The 13,687-nt window shown below is 38.3% G+C and overlaps 1 protein-coding gene across 1 annotated transcript; it reads left to right on the top strand.

The window, feature by feature from the left end:
* Positions 1-4,723: 4,723 nt before the first annotated feature.
* Positions 4,724-9,217, top strand: LOC126600446 (calcium-dependent protein kinase 28-like). Its single transcript, XM_050267017.1, has 12 exons — positions 4,724-5,464; positions 6,091-6,221; positions 6,410-6,451; positions 6,566-6,677; positions 6,777-6,855; positions 6,995-7,164; positions 7,320-7,446; positions 7,695-7,810; positions 7,906-8,013; positions 8,122-8,184; positions 8,441-8,614; positions 8,749-9,217. Exons 1-12 carry the CDS (start codon positions 5,093-5,095, stop codon positions 8,923-8,925), a joined length of 1,671 nt encoding a protein of 556 aa, XP_050122974.1. The 5' UTR covers positions 4,724-5,092; the 3' UTR covers positions 8,926-9,217.
* The last annotated feature ends 4,470 nt before the right edge of the window (positions 9,218-13,687 follow it).

The following is a 13,687-nucleotide window of genomic DNA, read 5'->3' as shown; positions in this document are numbered from 1 at the left end:
GACGTGGATGAGCTGGGCTGCCCTAGTATAACTAGATGCACGATGGCTTGCGCCGGGATTCCTAGAAGTAGCCGCAATGGTCTTTTTCAAGGCTTAGCTAACTGAAGGATTTTGGGTCTTTTGGCCTAATCCGTGGGGAACCGGGCCTTAGAGACGGAGAGGGCACATTACGCAGTACATCCGATGGACGGCTACCCTGGAATCCTAAAGCTGTTACCGGGTGCACTAAGGTAGCCTACGGATTTCGGAAGACTGCCTACGGCTTGCCCTTCAAGCAGTAAAACCGCACTAGACTTATACAACCGCACATTCTTGTGAAAGGTTAAACAAGCTAGCACGCATATACGAAGTTTTATCCACTGCCGACATGTTATGTAGTCGATAAGCTTCACCTCTGCCAAGCGCGGAACAACCTACACCAAGTCCTAAAGTGTTGTGATACTTGCTACGCAACCTACGGAACTGGAGAAAGTCAAGGTTAACAGCCTAGTGGTTACGCGGACTTGTCTGCTTCTGTAAGTAAGGCATCCGGCAGCCAACCCAATGGCTAACAACTTTGCAAAGTTCTACACCAACACCTACGGTTGCATAGGCTACGTGAGCTTGTTTGCTTATAAAAAGTAGCATGCTTGCCACTGGTTTATCAAGTCTAAAGGTTAGGGCATGAACAAAAGAAGCAAAAATGAAGAAAAGCTAAGGAAAACATGTTTATAAATGACTGGCAAATGCCGAAGGAGTTCAAGCAAAACAAGAGCTACAAGGAAAAACAAAGAAAATCTTAAAGGCTACCTAGATGACTACACTTTAGCAGCCTGGACATCCCACGACTATTCGGTCGCCACACCTTCAGCAGCCGCGAAGCTCTTAGCAGCGGCATCACCCTCGACTGCTCCAGCCTGGGCACCAACTTCTCCAACTACTTCACCAATACCAACATGGACGCGCTGTAGCTCATCCACTTCTTTATTCAAACTTTCGTTGATCTTCAGTACACCTTGAAGTTCCAACACTTGGGGTTCAAGCCTATCAACAATTATCTTGAAGTGGATCACTTGATTATAAGCAGCAATCAACTTTTCATGCTTTGCATAAGCAGCGAAAGAAGTCTTTGGTTTTTTTCTCAGTTGACATCTCTTGAGCAGGCAGGGAAGATCCATTTTCCCACCTTCACTTGCAGCAGGATCCACAACAGTGATTGGACGAGCCAATGCATCCGCCTTGATCCTATTCACCTTTTATTTTGGGAGCAACCCACGTTTCTCCTGACGAAGAGAGTTAAAGTAGCCAACGCCATTCGTGGTACCCAGTATGGGAGTTCAACCCAACATTCTAGCAGCTCATGAGGCCCGCAACCTCTTCATTTCTCTCAATCACCTGCCTAGCTCGCGTCATGTCCAAAAGCCCAAAAAGACATGAGCCATGTGACTTGCCTAGCACTGCGCTACATCGCCATAATCCGTGGCCCCAGCCATACAAGCTGCCTTTGGTTCTAGCCAAGTCGAGCAGCTTAAAGCAGTGGTCCCTGCCACAATACCTCATCGGCCCATGCCGAGCCGACTCCTGGCCCATGCCAGCCGACATGCCGCACCACCCTGACGGCTGCCCCGAGGTAGCACCATCTAAGAAGAAGACAAGGAAAATTAATTTTTTCTTACATCAGTGCGGCATGAAGAAGACGAAGAAAGCAACGAAAGACGGTCCTTTGCACGGGCAAGATGTAGAAAATTGCTAAAGGAGGGGGAACAAATATCCTCTAAGCTATCTCTCTCTTGTAGGGTAGAATAAATCGCTTTCCAAAGTTGATTTAATAACCCACTTAAGGTGGACTTAAATAGGCTTTAAGAGAAATTTATTTCCCTTTCCTATAATGATCTAATTTCCTATTAAAGAGAGAATCTACATTAAAATAAGAAGCAATCCCACGTTTCCTAAAGCAAGATGATCTCTACACCTGCTGCCCTTTCCTACGAGCAGCCCAACAGGTGTGGGGGCATTTATGGAGCCAAAAATAATCACAAGGCGACACGTGGATTCTTGGGTAAAAGATGACAAAAATACCCTTGAGGCATACTGGGATTCCTACGCACGAGCAGCGGGCAATCATCCCTAAACCAAGTCAAAAGTGCCCAAAATAGGTAACAATTTAAAGCATATTTAATCAAATCCTTTCTATAAGGTAATTCCTAAAACCTAATTTATTCTATATATTTTGTATTCCATTATTTAGCTAATCAATTAGCTAAATGATATTTTCCTTTCATATTCCCTAAAAATTGATTAATTAAGGGATTAATTACCTAATCAATCCCTTAATTATCAAATAAAACACCCATTCACACCTAAAACTACTAAGAGGCCGGCCACCTCACTTTTCCTAACCTTTTTCACTTTTCTCCATTTTATTACCCCATTTATACAAATAATCAATTTTGTAACTCCTAATTAAACCTAAATTAAACCCAAAAAAACCCTAGCCACCTCCTATCCCTATAAATATACTCTCATTCTCACCAAAAAAGCCAATTCCAACACTTTGGCAAAAATCCCAAAATTCTCTAAACACTTTTTCTCTCTAAATTCTAACTTTGGCATCGAAGGTTTTTCGGTCAAAGCCCCCCCCCCCCATCCATCGTGGGCGCGTGAAGCTCTTGGCCTTAACCTAAGGTGTTAATTGTTTTGTAGGTGCAAAATTGTCCAAGATCAATGAGGAAGAAATTTGCATCCACACATACAAAATCTCTTTTTTTCTCAATGAGATTAGTACTCTCAACAAGGTTACTTCTTGGTCATACACTTAAAGTTAAAATTTCTCTTTCCTGCACACATCATTTATCAAAACAATGTTGTTTCTAAACTTATATTGGAACTAGTTTGGCTAACTTTATATAGTTTTTCTTTTGGTCTAATAAATTGAGCTAGTTAACTTAAGATGAAACATTTCCATGAGCTTCATCATTTCTGCCGTAAAGTTAACACGGTGTATTACTTCTATAGTAAAGTTAAGGTTTTTTACATTGACATAACTCCTTATTTTGATTTATAACAATGAAAATCGATAGAAGTTATTTCTGAGGCTGTCCACCGTAAATTATTTTGATCATTCCGTGAAAAATCTGTCGATATTTTTGTTATATTGAGGAATTAGTTTGACAAAAACATCCAAAAGACGGTCGCGTAATTGTTTACGTGATAGTTTAACAACGATACAACGATCATTCACGTTTACGCAACCACCTCTATCGATTTTAATTATGTATGGTTGAGTGTATACAACGGTTGGCACCCAATCGAACCACCACCTAGGTACACTCGCTCGAAATCATAATTTCTTAATCATTTGATTGCCCGCATACTGAGGGAACCTAGCTAAGGTGGGCTAAATTAATGATTGTGGAGTTCCTTGGTAAATTTCCCCATCTGCATTGATTGATGTCACGAAAAGATTACTAGTGTTTATCTACTGCAACCTACTAGGTTTGGATGGAGAGAAACAACGCACAAATCTTTAGAAATAAAAGAATTGAACTTCTCCAAAACTTGCCACCACCACTATCAAAGGTAAATTAAACTTCTGTGTTCCATACTGTTTATTATTGTTGTTCCTATCTTTATTTTCTCGTAAGTCGTGATTATAACACGTGAATGAAAAGATAAATACAAGAGTAAGATACTTCGGCCCCTCGTAAGTTATTACGTACTAAAAGGTGATGTCTCTTCTTTGAAAGTAGTTGAGAACTTTAGGATTTATTTGGAAGTGTTTTTAAAACGACTGAAAACACTTTTAGAGAAAATGTTCGTCTTCCAGGAAGCAATTCAAATGTTTTTCCAGGATTCATTTCTATTTTCACTAAATGATTGGTAAACATTTTCATCAAAAACACTTTCAGTTATTTTAAAAGTACTTCGATACAAGTCCTTAAGCATTCTGGGACCCTACCTTCAAATTGTTATGTTGTTTGCCCTTATAGTGTAGTTATTGTTTTGCCAACCTTGGACCAGTTGGTGTATAGTTGTCGTTGTGGCGTTTAGTTTTGAGGTAGGATCACGATTCAAAATCTACCCAACAAAATTAGGAAAAATCAAGAAAAAGATAACATCAGCAAAACCTAATCCCTGCAGTAACAAAAAATAAGCAACACATAATATACTTCCAAGATTTATTTATTTATTTATTTTGTGAAAGATTTAATTGTTTTTCATTACGAAAGAAAATTGTTATTAGCACTTCAAAAATCTTATTTTATATTTTTAATATATATATATATATTTAATAATAGAAAGTTTAGAGTACCAAATGAGATTTTTAGAATGCTAATAACAATTCTCATTACAAAATTACGATTATTACCTACAATTGCGAACTCACAATTTGCTATTTTCATTGTTTCACCCCTCACTCGATAAATTCACTTTCCTCTTCTATCTTTATTCTCTTTTCTTATTTTGAAACTCTTGCCGCGTTATTACGTGTGCTTATATTATATCTTTTATTCCCAACTATTGATCTCTTTTTAACTGTTAACGCAATACTTAAGAATAAGTAAAACAAAAATATTTTACCGCGTTGCACATACATCCCGTGTGTATATATATCTTCTCGAATTTTCCAAAAAAAAAAAAATAATAATTGTTTTTTTTTTTTCAATCAAAGACATAAAAGGGAAGGAAATTCCCAAAATTTATCTTGAAAGTAAATAATAATAACGATCTCCTCCCAACGAAAAACTGAAAAACGGTGGAGCTTCCGCTCCACCACCGCCCTCCGCAGGCCCGTTCTCTCTCTCTCTCTCTCTCTCTCTCTCTCTTTGTATTTTTATTTTATTTAATTTTTTTTCCCTTTGGCTTGTCAAAAAAACCCTCTTTTGACCATCCCCCTCCGTCTGCTCCCTCTCTTTCTTCTCTTCTTCCACCTATCTGCTCCAATCTTTCCTAATCCCATTTTGTTATATTTATATATCTCTGTATCTATATGTCTCTCTGATCCTTTCTATGAATGATCGATTTCCTTCTCCGCCAGCATTGGTTTTGGATCAAAACCTCTGAAAAGTAAAACCCCTCTTCCTTTCTCTGTTTTCTATCTTCTGGGTCAACCATGGGAATTTGCTTCTCCGCTGTCAAGGTCAGTGGCTCAAATAGCAACAACAACGCCCACGGCACCGCCGCCTCCAATCACAACCGGAAACAGAGGACAACAGCCGGGAAGCAGGAACAGAGACCCACCCACAGACCCAATGAGCCGCCCAAGAGGCAGGCTGTTCATAAACCTAAAACCAAGCTCAACTCCAGGAGCCGGAAGGGGGCCGTTCCCTGCGGAAAGCGGACCGATTTCGGGTACGATAAGAATTTCGATAAGCGGTACACGATCGGGAAGTTGTTGGGTCATGGGCAATTTGGGTACACGTATGTTGCAACCGATAGGGCAAATGGGGATCGAGTTGCGGTCAAGAGGATTGATAAGAACAAGGTATTGGATTGGAATCTCAAATTTATGAATTGGGTTTTGTATTTTTTTGGGATCATTGATAGGAAAGTTGCTATTCTTGATCTCATTTGGTTGTATGACAATTTGGGGCTGATAAGTTTTTCCCTTTTCTTCATTTTCCTTTTGATGAATTGTGAAGGATTCTATTTGGGTGGAGTTCAATTGTTAAATAAGATATGAAATGTTGTTGAGCAGTCTTTTGTGTGGGTCTTTCTGAGGAGTGGAGAGTTAAAGCTTCCCACTTTTTGGGGTTCAGTTGTGGTTTCTGAAAGTTTGATCACTTTGAGCACCTCTTCATTCAATTGTTAGTTTAGCTGATTGCATATATATAGTTGCAGGTAGCAACTGACAATTACTCTTAAGTTTTGTGGGGTCATGCCTTTGATTTTATAGCAGGCATCGTTAGCAAAGTCATTGTTTGTTTGAGCTTTCTGTTCATGCCACAAGTGTTGAAATATGTATTTCATTTTGTTTCTTTTCAGCCAGTTTTCCTGAACATGTAGCTGTTAATCACGAGTATTACTGCGTTCATTGGCGAGATAAATATTTTTCCTTCGTCTTTGTTAATTGTTCTATTAGTGCTTGAATGATCTTTGGTTTGGCGGCAGATGATTCTACCTATTGCTGTTGAAGATGTTAAGCGAGAGGTCAGGATATTACAGGAGCTTGCAGGCCATGAGAATGTGGTCCATTTTTATGATGCATTTGAAGATGAATCTTATGTTTATATAGTTATGGAGTAAGTTTCCTTTTTATATTCTTTTCAGATTATCCATTGTTTTCCTTTTTTTGATTGATATACACTCCTTTTCTGGTTATGGGATCTTCGTCATTTCTGAGACATTATTTTTTATAATAATGTAAGTGGATGTTTCATCATCCTATTGATATCTTGCTCATATTGTCTTCAATTTTCTGCCCTTTCAGGTTATGTGAAGGTGGTGAGTTGCTGGATCGGATTTTAGAGAAGTAAGATTCCTTTAGTCCTGGATAAATACTAATCTGATTTCTGGTTGACCATGAAAGTTGTTCTGTGATATCTTTTGTAACATTGCAATTATATCCTTGTTCTTGGTTAATCAGGAAGGACAGCCGTTACACTGAAAAAGATGCTGCAGTAGTTGTAAGGCAGATGCTCAAGGTTGCAGCTGAGTGTCATTTACATGGTCTGGTGCACCGTGACATGAAGCCTGAGGTATAAACAAGTTCATTAACACGAATTCATCAACTGTTATGTTCTAGATATTTGTAACCTCTAGATTGTTGTAACCTTACCTTTATTCTTTGCTTGTAGAATTTTCTTTTCAAGTCAAAATCCTTAGACTCACCTTTGAAGGCCACAGACTTTGGTTTGTCTGACTTCATAAAACCAGGTATGCATACTTGCAGTCCTAGAAATATTTGATCAAGAGATTTACAAGTTCCTGTCAGTGTTGTTCATCTATTTCTTGTGACGAGGTTTCTGGCCATTTGTATTTGAAAACTATAAAGTTGTTTAAACTGAAAATGCAGGAAAGAAGTTTCAAGATATTGTTGGCAGTGCTTACTATGTTGCTCCTGAAGTATTGAGACGCAAGTCAGGGCCTGAGTCAGATGTTTGGAGTATTGGCGTTATTACCTACATTTTGCTTTGTGGGAGGCGTCCATTTTGGGATAAGACCGAAGATGGTATATTTAAGGAGGTGTAGTACATTCTTAATTTTGTATACTAATAAACTTCTCTGTTGGATTTTACTTTTTGTTTTTTGGGGCAAGAATTGTGTGCCATTTCATTATTTGCATAGTGGCACCCTCCCCGCCATTTTCTGTTAGTAGACTTACCTCTCCTTTATTGCAGGTCTTAAGGAACAAGCCTGATTTTCGTCGCAAACCATGGCCAAGCATAAGTAACAGTGCTAAAGATTTTGTTAAGAAGTTACTTGTGAAGGATCCTCGGGCGAGGCTAACTGCTGCTCAGGCACTATGTATGTCCCTAGATCTTATTCTGGTAGAAATAATGCTGATTACACTAGCACTGGAAAGGCTAATGTATTTGTGAAAGTTCAAGTTAGTGGGCTTGGAAATGATTTTCCAATGTTTTCTTTCTTTGCAATTGAGTTGTTGGTGTCAATAGTCAAATACCCAGAGACCGTTATTAGTTTATTTCACGGCAATTATTGAAGTGATAAAAGATTAGCTCTTTTGGGGGATTAACAGTTCGTTCTATTTTCAGCACACCCGTGGGTTAGAGAAGGGGGGAATGCATCAGAGATTCCTATCGATATATCCGTTCTCAACAACATGCGCCAGTTCGTGAAATATAGTCGTTTGAAACAGTTTGCTCTAAGGGTAAGAAAGATTTCCTTCTGTTGGAGTTTCCAATGCATCAAAGACAAGTGTGTTTTGTATTTAATATCTGTTACTCAAAATTTATATCCTTGCAGGCATTAGCTAGCACACTTAATCCCGAGGAGCTGTCTGATCTCAAAGATCAATTTGATGCAATTGACGTGGATAAGAATGGTTCTATTAGTCTTGAAGAAATGAGACAGGTAAACCTTTATCCCATTAAGTTCAATGATGTCTTTATTGATACCTATTTCTTTATGGAATGTAGAATTTGATACCTCTCTAACTTCTAAATGATGTCTTTATTGCAGGCGCTTGCTAAAGATGTCCCTTGGAAATTGAAAGATTCGCGTGTTCTTGAGATACTGGAAGCGGTATGCCAACCCCACAACTTTTTCCTTTTTCTTTTTTCCTTCTCTCTACAAGGGGAAAACCCTGCCTCTGTATTATGTTCTTCTTTATGCCAGTCTCTTAGGGTCTTCTTCCCCTTATGATTCTTTCTCGTTGGAATCCCTCTTACCCTTACTCCACCCAAGGCGATGTGAATCTAACATTGATCTTTATATCAGTGTTTTTTGTGTTGCTTTCTCTGTACGGTTTGAAATATGGTTGTTTACTTGCTTGATTCAGATTGACATCAACACCGACGGGCTTGTGGACTTCACTGAGTTTGTCGCGGCTACTCTACATGTGCATCAATTGGAGGAACATGACTCAGAGAAGTGGCTGCAGCGCTCACGGACAGCTTTTGAGAAATTCGACATAGATAAAGATGGGTTCATAACTCCGGAGGAACTTAGAATGGTTAGTATTAGTTCCATGCATTGACTATCCCCCTTCCTTCTCAGATGACACGGATACATGGCACACCGAATTGGTTCGAGCGGTGGTCTTGTTAATTTTGCTAATATACGATATTGCTTTCTTTTCTTTTGCAGCACACTGGTCTAAAAGGTTCTATTGATCCACTTCTTGAAGAGGCGGACATCGACAAAGATGGGAGGATCAGCCTATCAGAATTCCGCAGACTTCTAAGAACTGCAAGCATTAGCGCGAGAATTGTGACTAGCCCACCTGGTCACCGGAATGATAGGAAGGTACAAGATTGGAAGTAAGAGAGGTGTATGAAAGGTGTTCTGGTTTTCTAGTTTATAACCATCTCGGACCACTTTTGAACTCAAGTATTCAGCAATTGTATTCTGCATAGGATTTGGTTTAAACGTTCACCGAGACGTGTGATGTTAGAGTTGGTGTGGATCTGAAAGGGTGGCGGCTCCGGCTACACTACGATGGTTGTTCTAAGTGTACATCGTTTTGCAGGTCTTGGGGATTTATTGGTTGTGCTATACAATTTATGATGTGTGACAAAAATAAGTTTTAATGAAGTATAGCAGATTACAACCACAACTGGGTTCATGCAATAGAGAAAAACTACCAAGGGCTTGACGGTTCAATCAAGTTACATTAGGGTCCGTTTACTAATTCGTAATCAAAATAGATGGAATTGGATCGAGGGGGAATTGAATTGAGGAGGAATTGAAATCCAGATTTCCATTAAAGCTGTTTACTACAGTTTTCTGGAATCGGAGTATAAATGGTCTTGTTTGAATATAAGTTGTTTACTAATTCACTTGAATCGGAATGAAAATTTGTATGATTACTAGAATGCCCTTTATTATAAATAAATATTTTATAAGAACTTATAGGAAATCTAGTCAATTGATATAAAATTAAAAATAAAAAACTAACCAACCAAACCCCAACCCAACCGTTCTCTCTATCTCTGCCTCAGTTATCTTTCAACGATTTGAAATTCACAGTGGGTTTGAGGCCTATGGGAAGTGCTGGTTGTGGTAATGTAATTTCTTTGAAGTTTAGTTTACGGGGTATATCATGTTGATTTGAATGTGAGGAGTTTGGTTTTTAGCATTGTGTTAAAAAGAAATAACTAAAATGGGTTCTTCTTCAGCTTTCGCTTGATCTTGTTTTCTGGTTGTCGTTGTTGTCTAGGAAGATGATGGTGGGTATGTGGCCTTTGGAAGACAGGAAGGGGGCGGTAGTGAGGGAGAAGCAGACAAACTAGCGCTGGGCACGGGAGCTGGTTTTATCATTGGAATTTCAGCAATTATGTGAGGGCATTATGGGTATGAAAAATGGATTCCCCATTCCCTCATTCTTCAGGAACTCAAATACCACTTACTATCAAGGGATCCAATTCCTCCAAAGTGAGGAATTGAATTCCAAACTTTGTGTGGATCCCACCATATTTTTTATTCCTTAAAATTTAGTAAACACAGGAGTGGTCCATAATCGGAATACGATTCCATGTTTTGATTCCCATTACGTGTACGTAAACGCGCTCTTAAAGGACAAAACCTGTGTGTATATGACCTAGCAGAAATAGGTCTTTTTACAAAGTAATTAACTAGCTCCTCAAACGATGAGGACGAGTTTCTCCTCAAAATACTTTGAGATCAACTTGAGGAAACTTGTGTTTATGATTGAAATCTCGTAATATTAACTTATTTAAAGTTCATTTCTATATAAAATCAATAAAATATGAGATTATTAAGTCATCGAACTGTATAAATGAATTCGATAAAATCACTGCGTACTGTCTATTTATTTGCTATAGTTGATTGACTAAACGATCTTATTTCTAATTGATTTTTTGCATATGTGATACTTACAAAGTAATTTATCATATGAATAGTTTCAATCATAAACATGAAGTATTATAAATCGGTCACAAAGTGTTTTGAGAGGAACTGAGGAACTTCTTTTGCCAAAGTCTAAAATTAGTAAACAATTAGAAACAATTGCGCTGACATGGGTTGGAAACTTGGAACCCAATCCACCTTTTCTTTTTTGTGATCAACAACCAAATCCACATTTAGGTTTTGTTCGGTGTAGATGATGAGATTTACTAGATAAAACATTATTTTCAAAGTTGTTGCGAAGAAATGAAAAAACGGTGACTAAGTTGAAGCTAACAGGTTTTCTTCATGTCTAAACCCTTCTAATCCTCTTAAATTGAAAAAATCATTCTCTCTTGCCTTCAATATGCATTGAACTTAAAAGAAGGTTACAGACCAGTCCAACAAACTCAAAAGAGAGTGTCTTCTGAGACAAAAGTAAAGGATAAGGAAGAGTTTACGAGGTTACTAGCATGTTTTCTAAGGCGTACATCGGCATTGGTTACTCATACTTTGGATGGCCTTAGAAAACATGATTTAAGTAACCGACACAAACCCTAAACGCTAAACCCTAAATCATCAGAGTAATGAGGATCTGTGTAGATTACAAGAATCTAAATCAAGCAACTCTAAAAGTATGAGTAACCAATACCAATGCCGATTCAGGATTTGCTTATATATGCAGTTTTCAGGCATCAAATCCTGTCATTCATGGCTGGGAGAGTACAACCAGATCAAATTAGCATTAGAAGACAACTTATATGTGGTCAAGGGTCAAGAGCAGTTGGTGCTGTTATGTGGTCATGCCTCTTAGTTTGATGGGTGTATTATAGGGCAACCGGATGCTATCTTTCATAATATGATTGGGCATACTTTGGAGTTTTATATTGATGATCTTGTGGTCAAGTTAAGCTAGATCATATAGCAGACTTGAGGAAGTTTTCGATAGAAGAGGAAGCACTAGTTAAAGATAAACTCAAAAAAGTGTACTTTCGGAGTGAAAGTTGATAACAACAACAACAAAGTCTTATCCTATTAAATGAGTTCGGCTGTATGAATCCCTAGTACGTGATGAATATGTTTTTAATAAATTTCATATAAAAATATGTGAAACAAAATTTCAGGCTACCAAAAACTACTTTTATTACTTTATAGAAGTTTATTTCTAAGTATTTTGAGTACATACTTTTACATATCGATATTGCCTTATTTTGGTCAGTAGAATTACAATAAGATGTTAAAGTTGAAGATCTTGGTTTATCCTTTCTAAACCTTTGCCTTGTGAGACAAACAACTTGCATGATCATTTATAAAACTAGTTCATATAAGTGATATTATTACTCTAAATTACATTAAAAAGAAAAAAAAGGTCCAAAGCCGGAAAACAAGTTGAAGAGAAAACCCTTAATCTAACAGGGGTTTGGATGTTTAGAAAATCTTGGAGTAACCCTAACCGACAAGCTAATCACTAGTACAAAAAACACTTTGCGCGACGTAGGTCCTTCGTCGCGCAAAGTCAAAAAAGGTCGCGCAAAAATTTGCCCAACGAACCTTTGTCGTGCGAAAACCGTTGCGGCAAGGCAGTGACAGAAGGCTTTGCACGACGAAGGGGTTACATGCGTCGCACAAAGCCACTTTGTGCGACGTAGGCTGCGTCGCGCAAAGTCACGTTGCACAAAGTCATGTAACCCCCTCGTCGCGGAAAGTGGCTTTGTGCGACGCATCCTATGTCTCGCAAAGGGACTTCGCGCGACGCAACCTACGTCGCGCAAAGCCACTTTGTGCGACGCATGTAACCCCTTCGTCGTGCAAAGTGGATTAGATCACTTTTTGGTTTTGGTCAAAAATATTATTTTCTTAATTTTTAAATAATATTGTAATTAAATTCTAAACAATAATTAATTAACCAAAGAAAAGTATTTAATTATAAAATATATGAAAATGTACATAAAAGATGTCCGAATAAAAAAGAAAATACTAGGTGAAGTGGCTACTGGGTATCGGCAGGGTGAAGTGGCTCAGAGGTCGAAGGTGTAGTAGCAAGATCAGGTACTGGTAGCGAGATTTGGAGGCCGGTCATCTGTATGCGCTCGTACCAGACCTCTCATATGCCCGGCATAGGCCTGCAGCTGCTCGCCCTGGGCCCTTATCTGTTCCCTCATCTACTCGCCCTGGACCTCATGCTGACCCTTTAGGGTTGTCACTTCCTCCTTCAATGAATCGACCTCTGCGATGATCTGACGGAAACATCTAAGTAATCAATTGATTCAATGATCTGACAGAAACAATATGTGGTAGGTAACAGTTAATTGAAGAGAAAACATCTAAGTAATCAATTGCTTTAGTGAATCTTCTATAGTATGGTTGCACTAAATATGCACATGCATAGAATCTGATGTTAGCAACTCCTCTGACCATATGATTTTTTCGAAATGTTAAATATCAAGGTTTTCAGATAATAGTGTTACGGTGCTCTTGATGCCATGGTGTTCTACTTTTATGTTGCTGATGGTGGTTCAACAGACTAATCAACACGTCCCAAACCCTCGATTAATCAACATATACCTAAGCAGCGATTAATTAACATTTTTATGTCCATACAGATTACAGAGAAGCATCCGAGCTTGTCTGTAATCTGTATGGACACAGAAATGTTGGACTCTCTTGACATGAACACAAAAACGACTTGTTTAATAAGGCTCTACAAGTACGGATAATGTATATTTAGATTGAGCAAGTAACAAATTATATGCAACAACCTTATGAACAACCCTGATCACAAATTTGAATACAATGAACCAATTTGATCGTCAATTTAAAATATTTACACAAGTAGATACCACAAGAAAAGCAAAGGGAGGAAAAAAAAAAACACTTTGCGCGACGTTGGTGCACCTGCGTCCCGCAAAACAGCTTTGCGTGACACAGGTGCACCTACGTTGTGCAAAGTGCTTTTTTTTTTTTTTGCCTTTTGCTTCTCTTTTGCCCTTTTGCTAATAAGTACAAAATAAATAAATTAAAATCTACTTACTAAACATGTATACCATTGAACTTGATGGGAAATGTATTGTACGAAATTAGTTTCAATGATCAAACCGTCAAACTTGTTTGTATATACTTTGAGATCACATACGTCAAAAATATCAAAAAACAAACATTCAGAGATCAAGTAACGGGACAA

This window comes from Malus sylvestris, chromosome 2 (assembly GCF_916048215.2).
Source record: "Malus sylvestris chromosome 2, drMalSylv7.2, whole genome shotgun sequence".
NCBI classification, from domain to species: Eukaryota; Viridiplantae; Streptophyta; class Magnoliopsida; order Rosales; family Rosaceae; genus Malus; species Malus sylvestris.
This window is presented reverse-complemented; position numbering and strand designations above follow the sequence as displayed.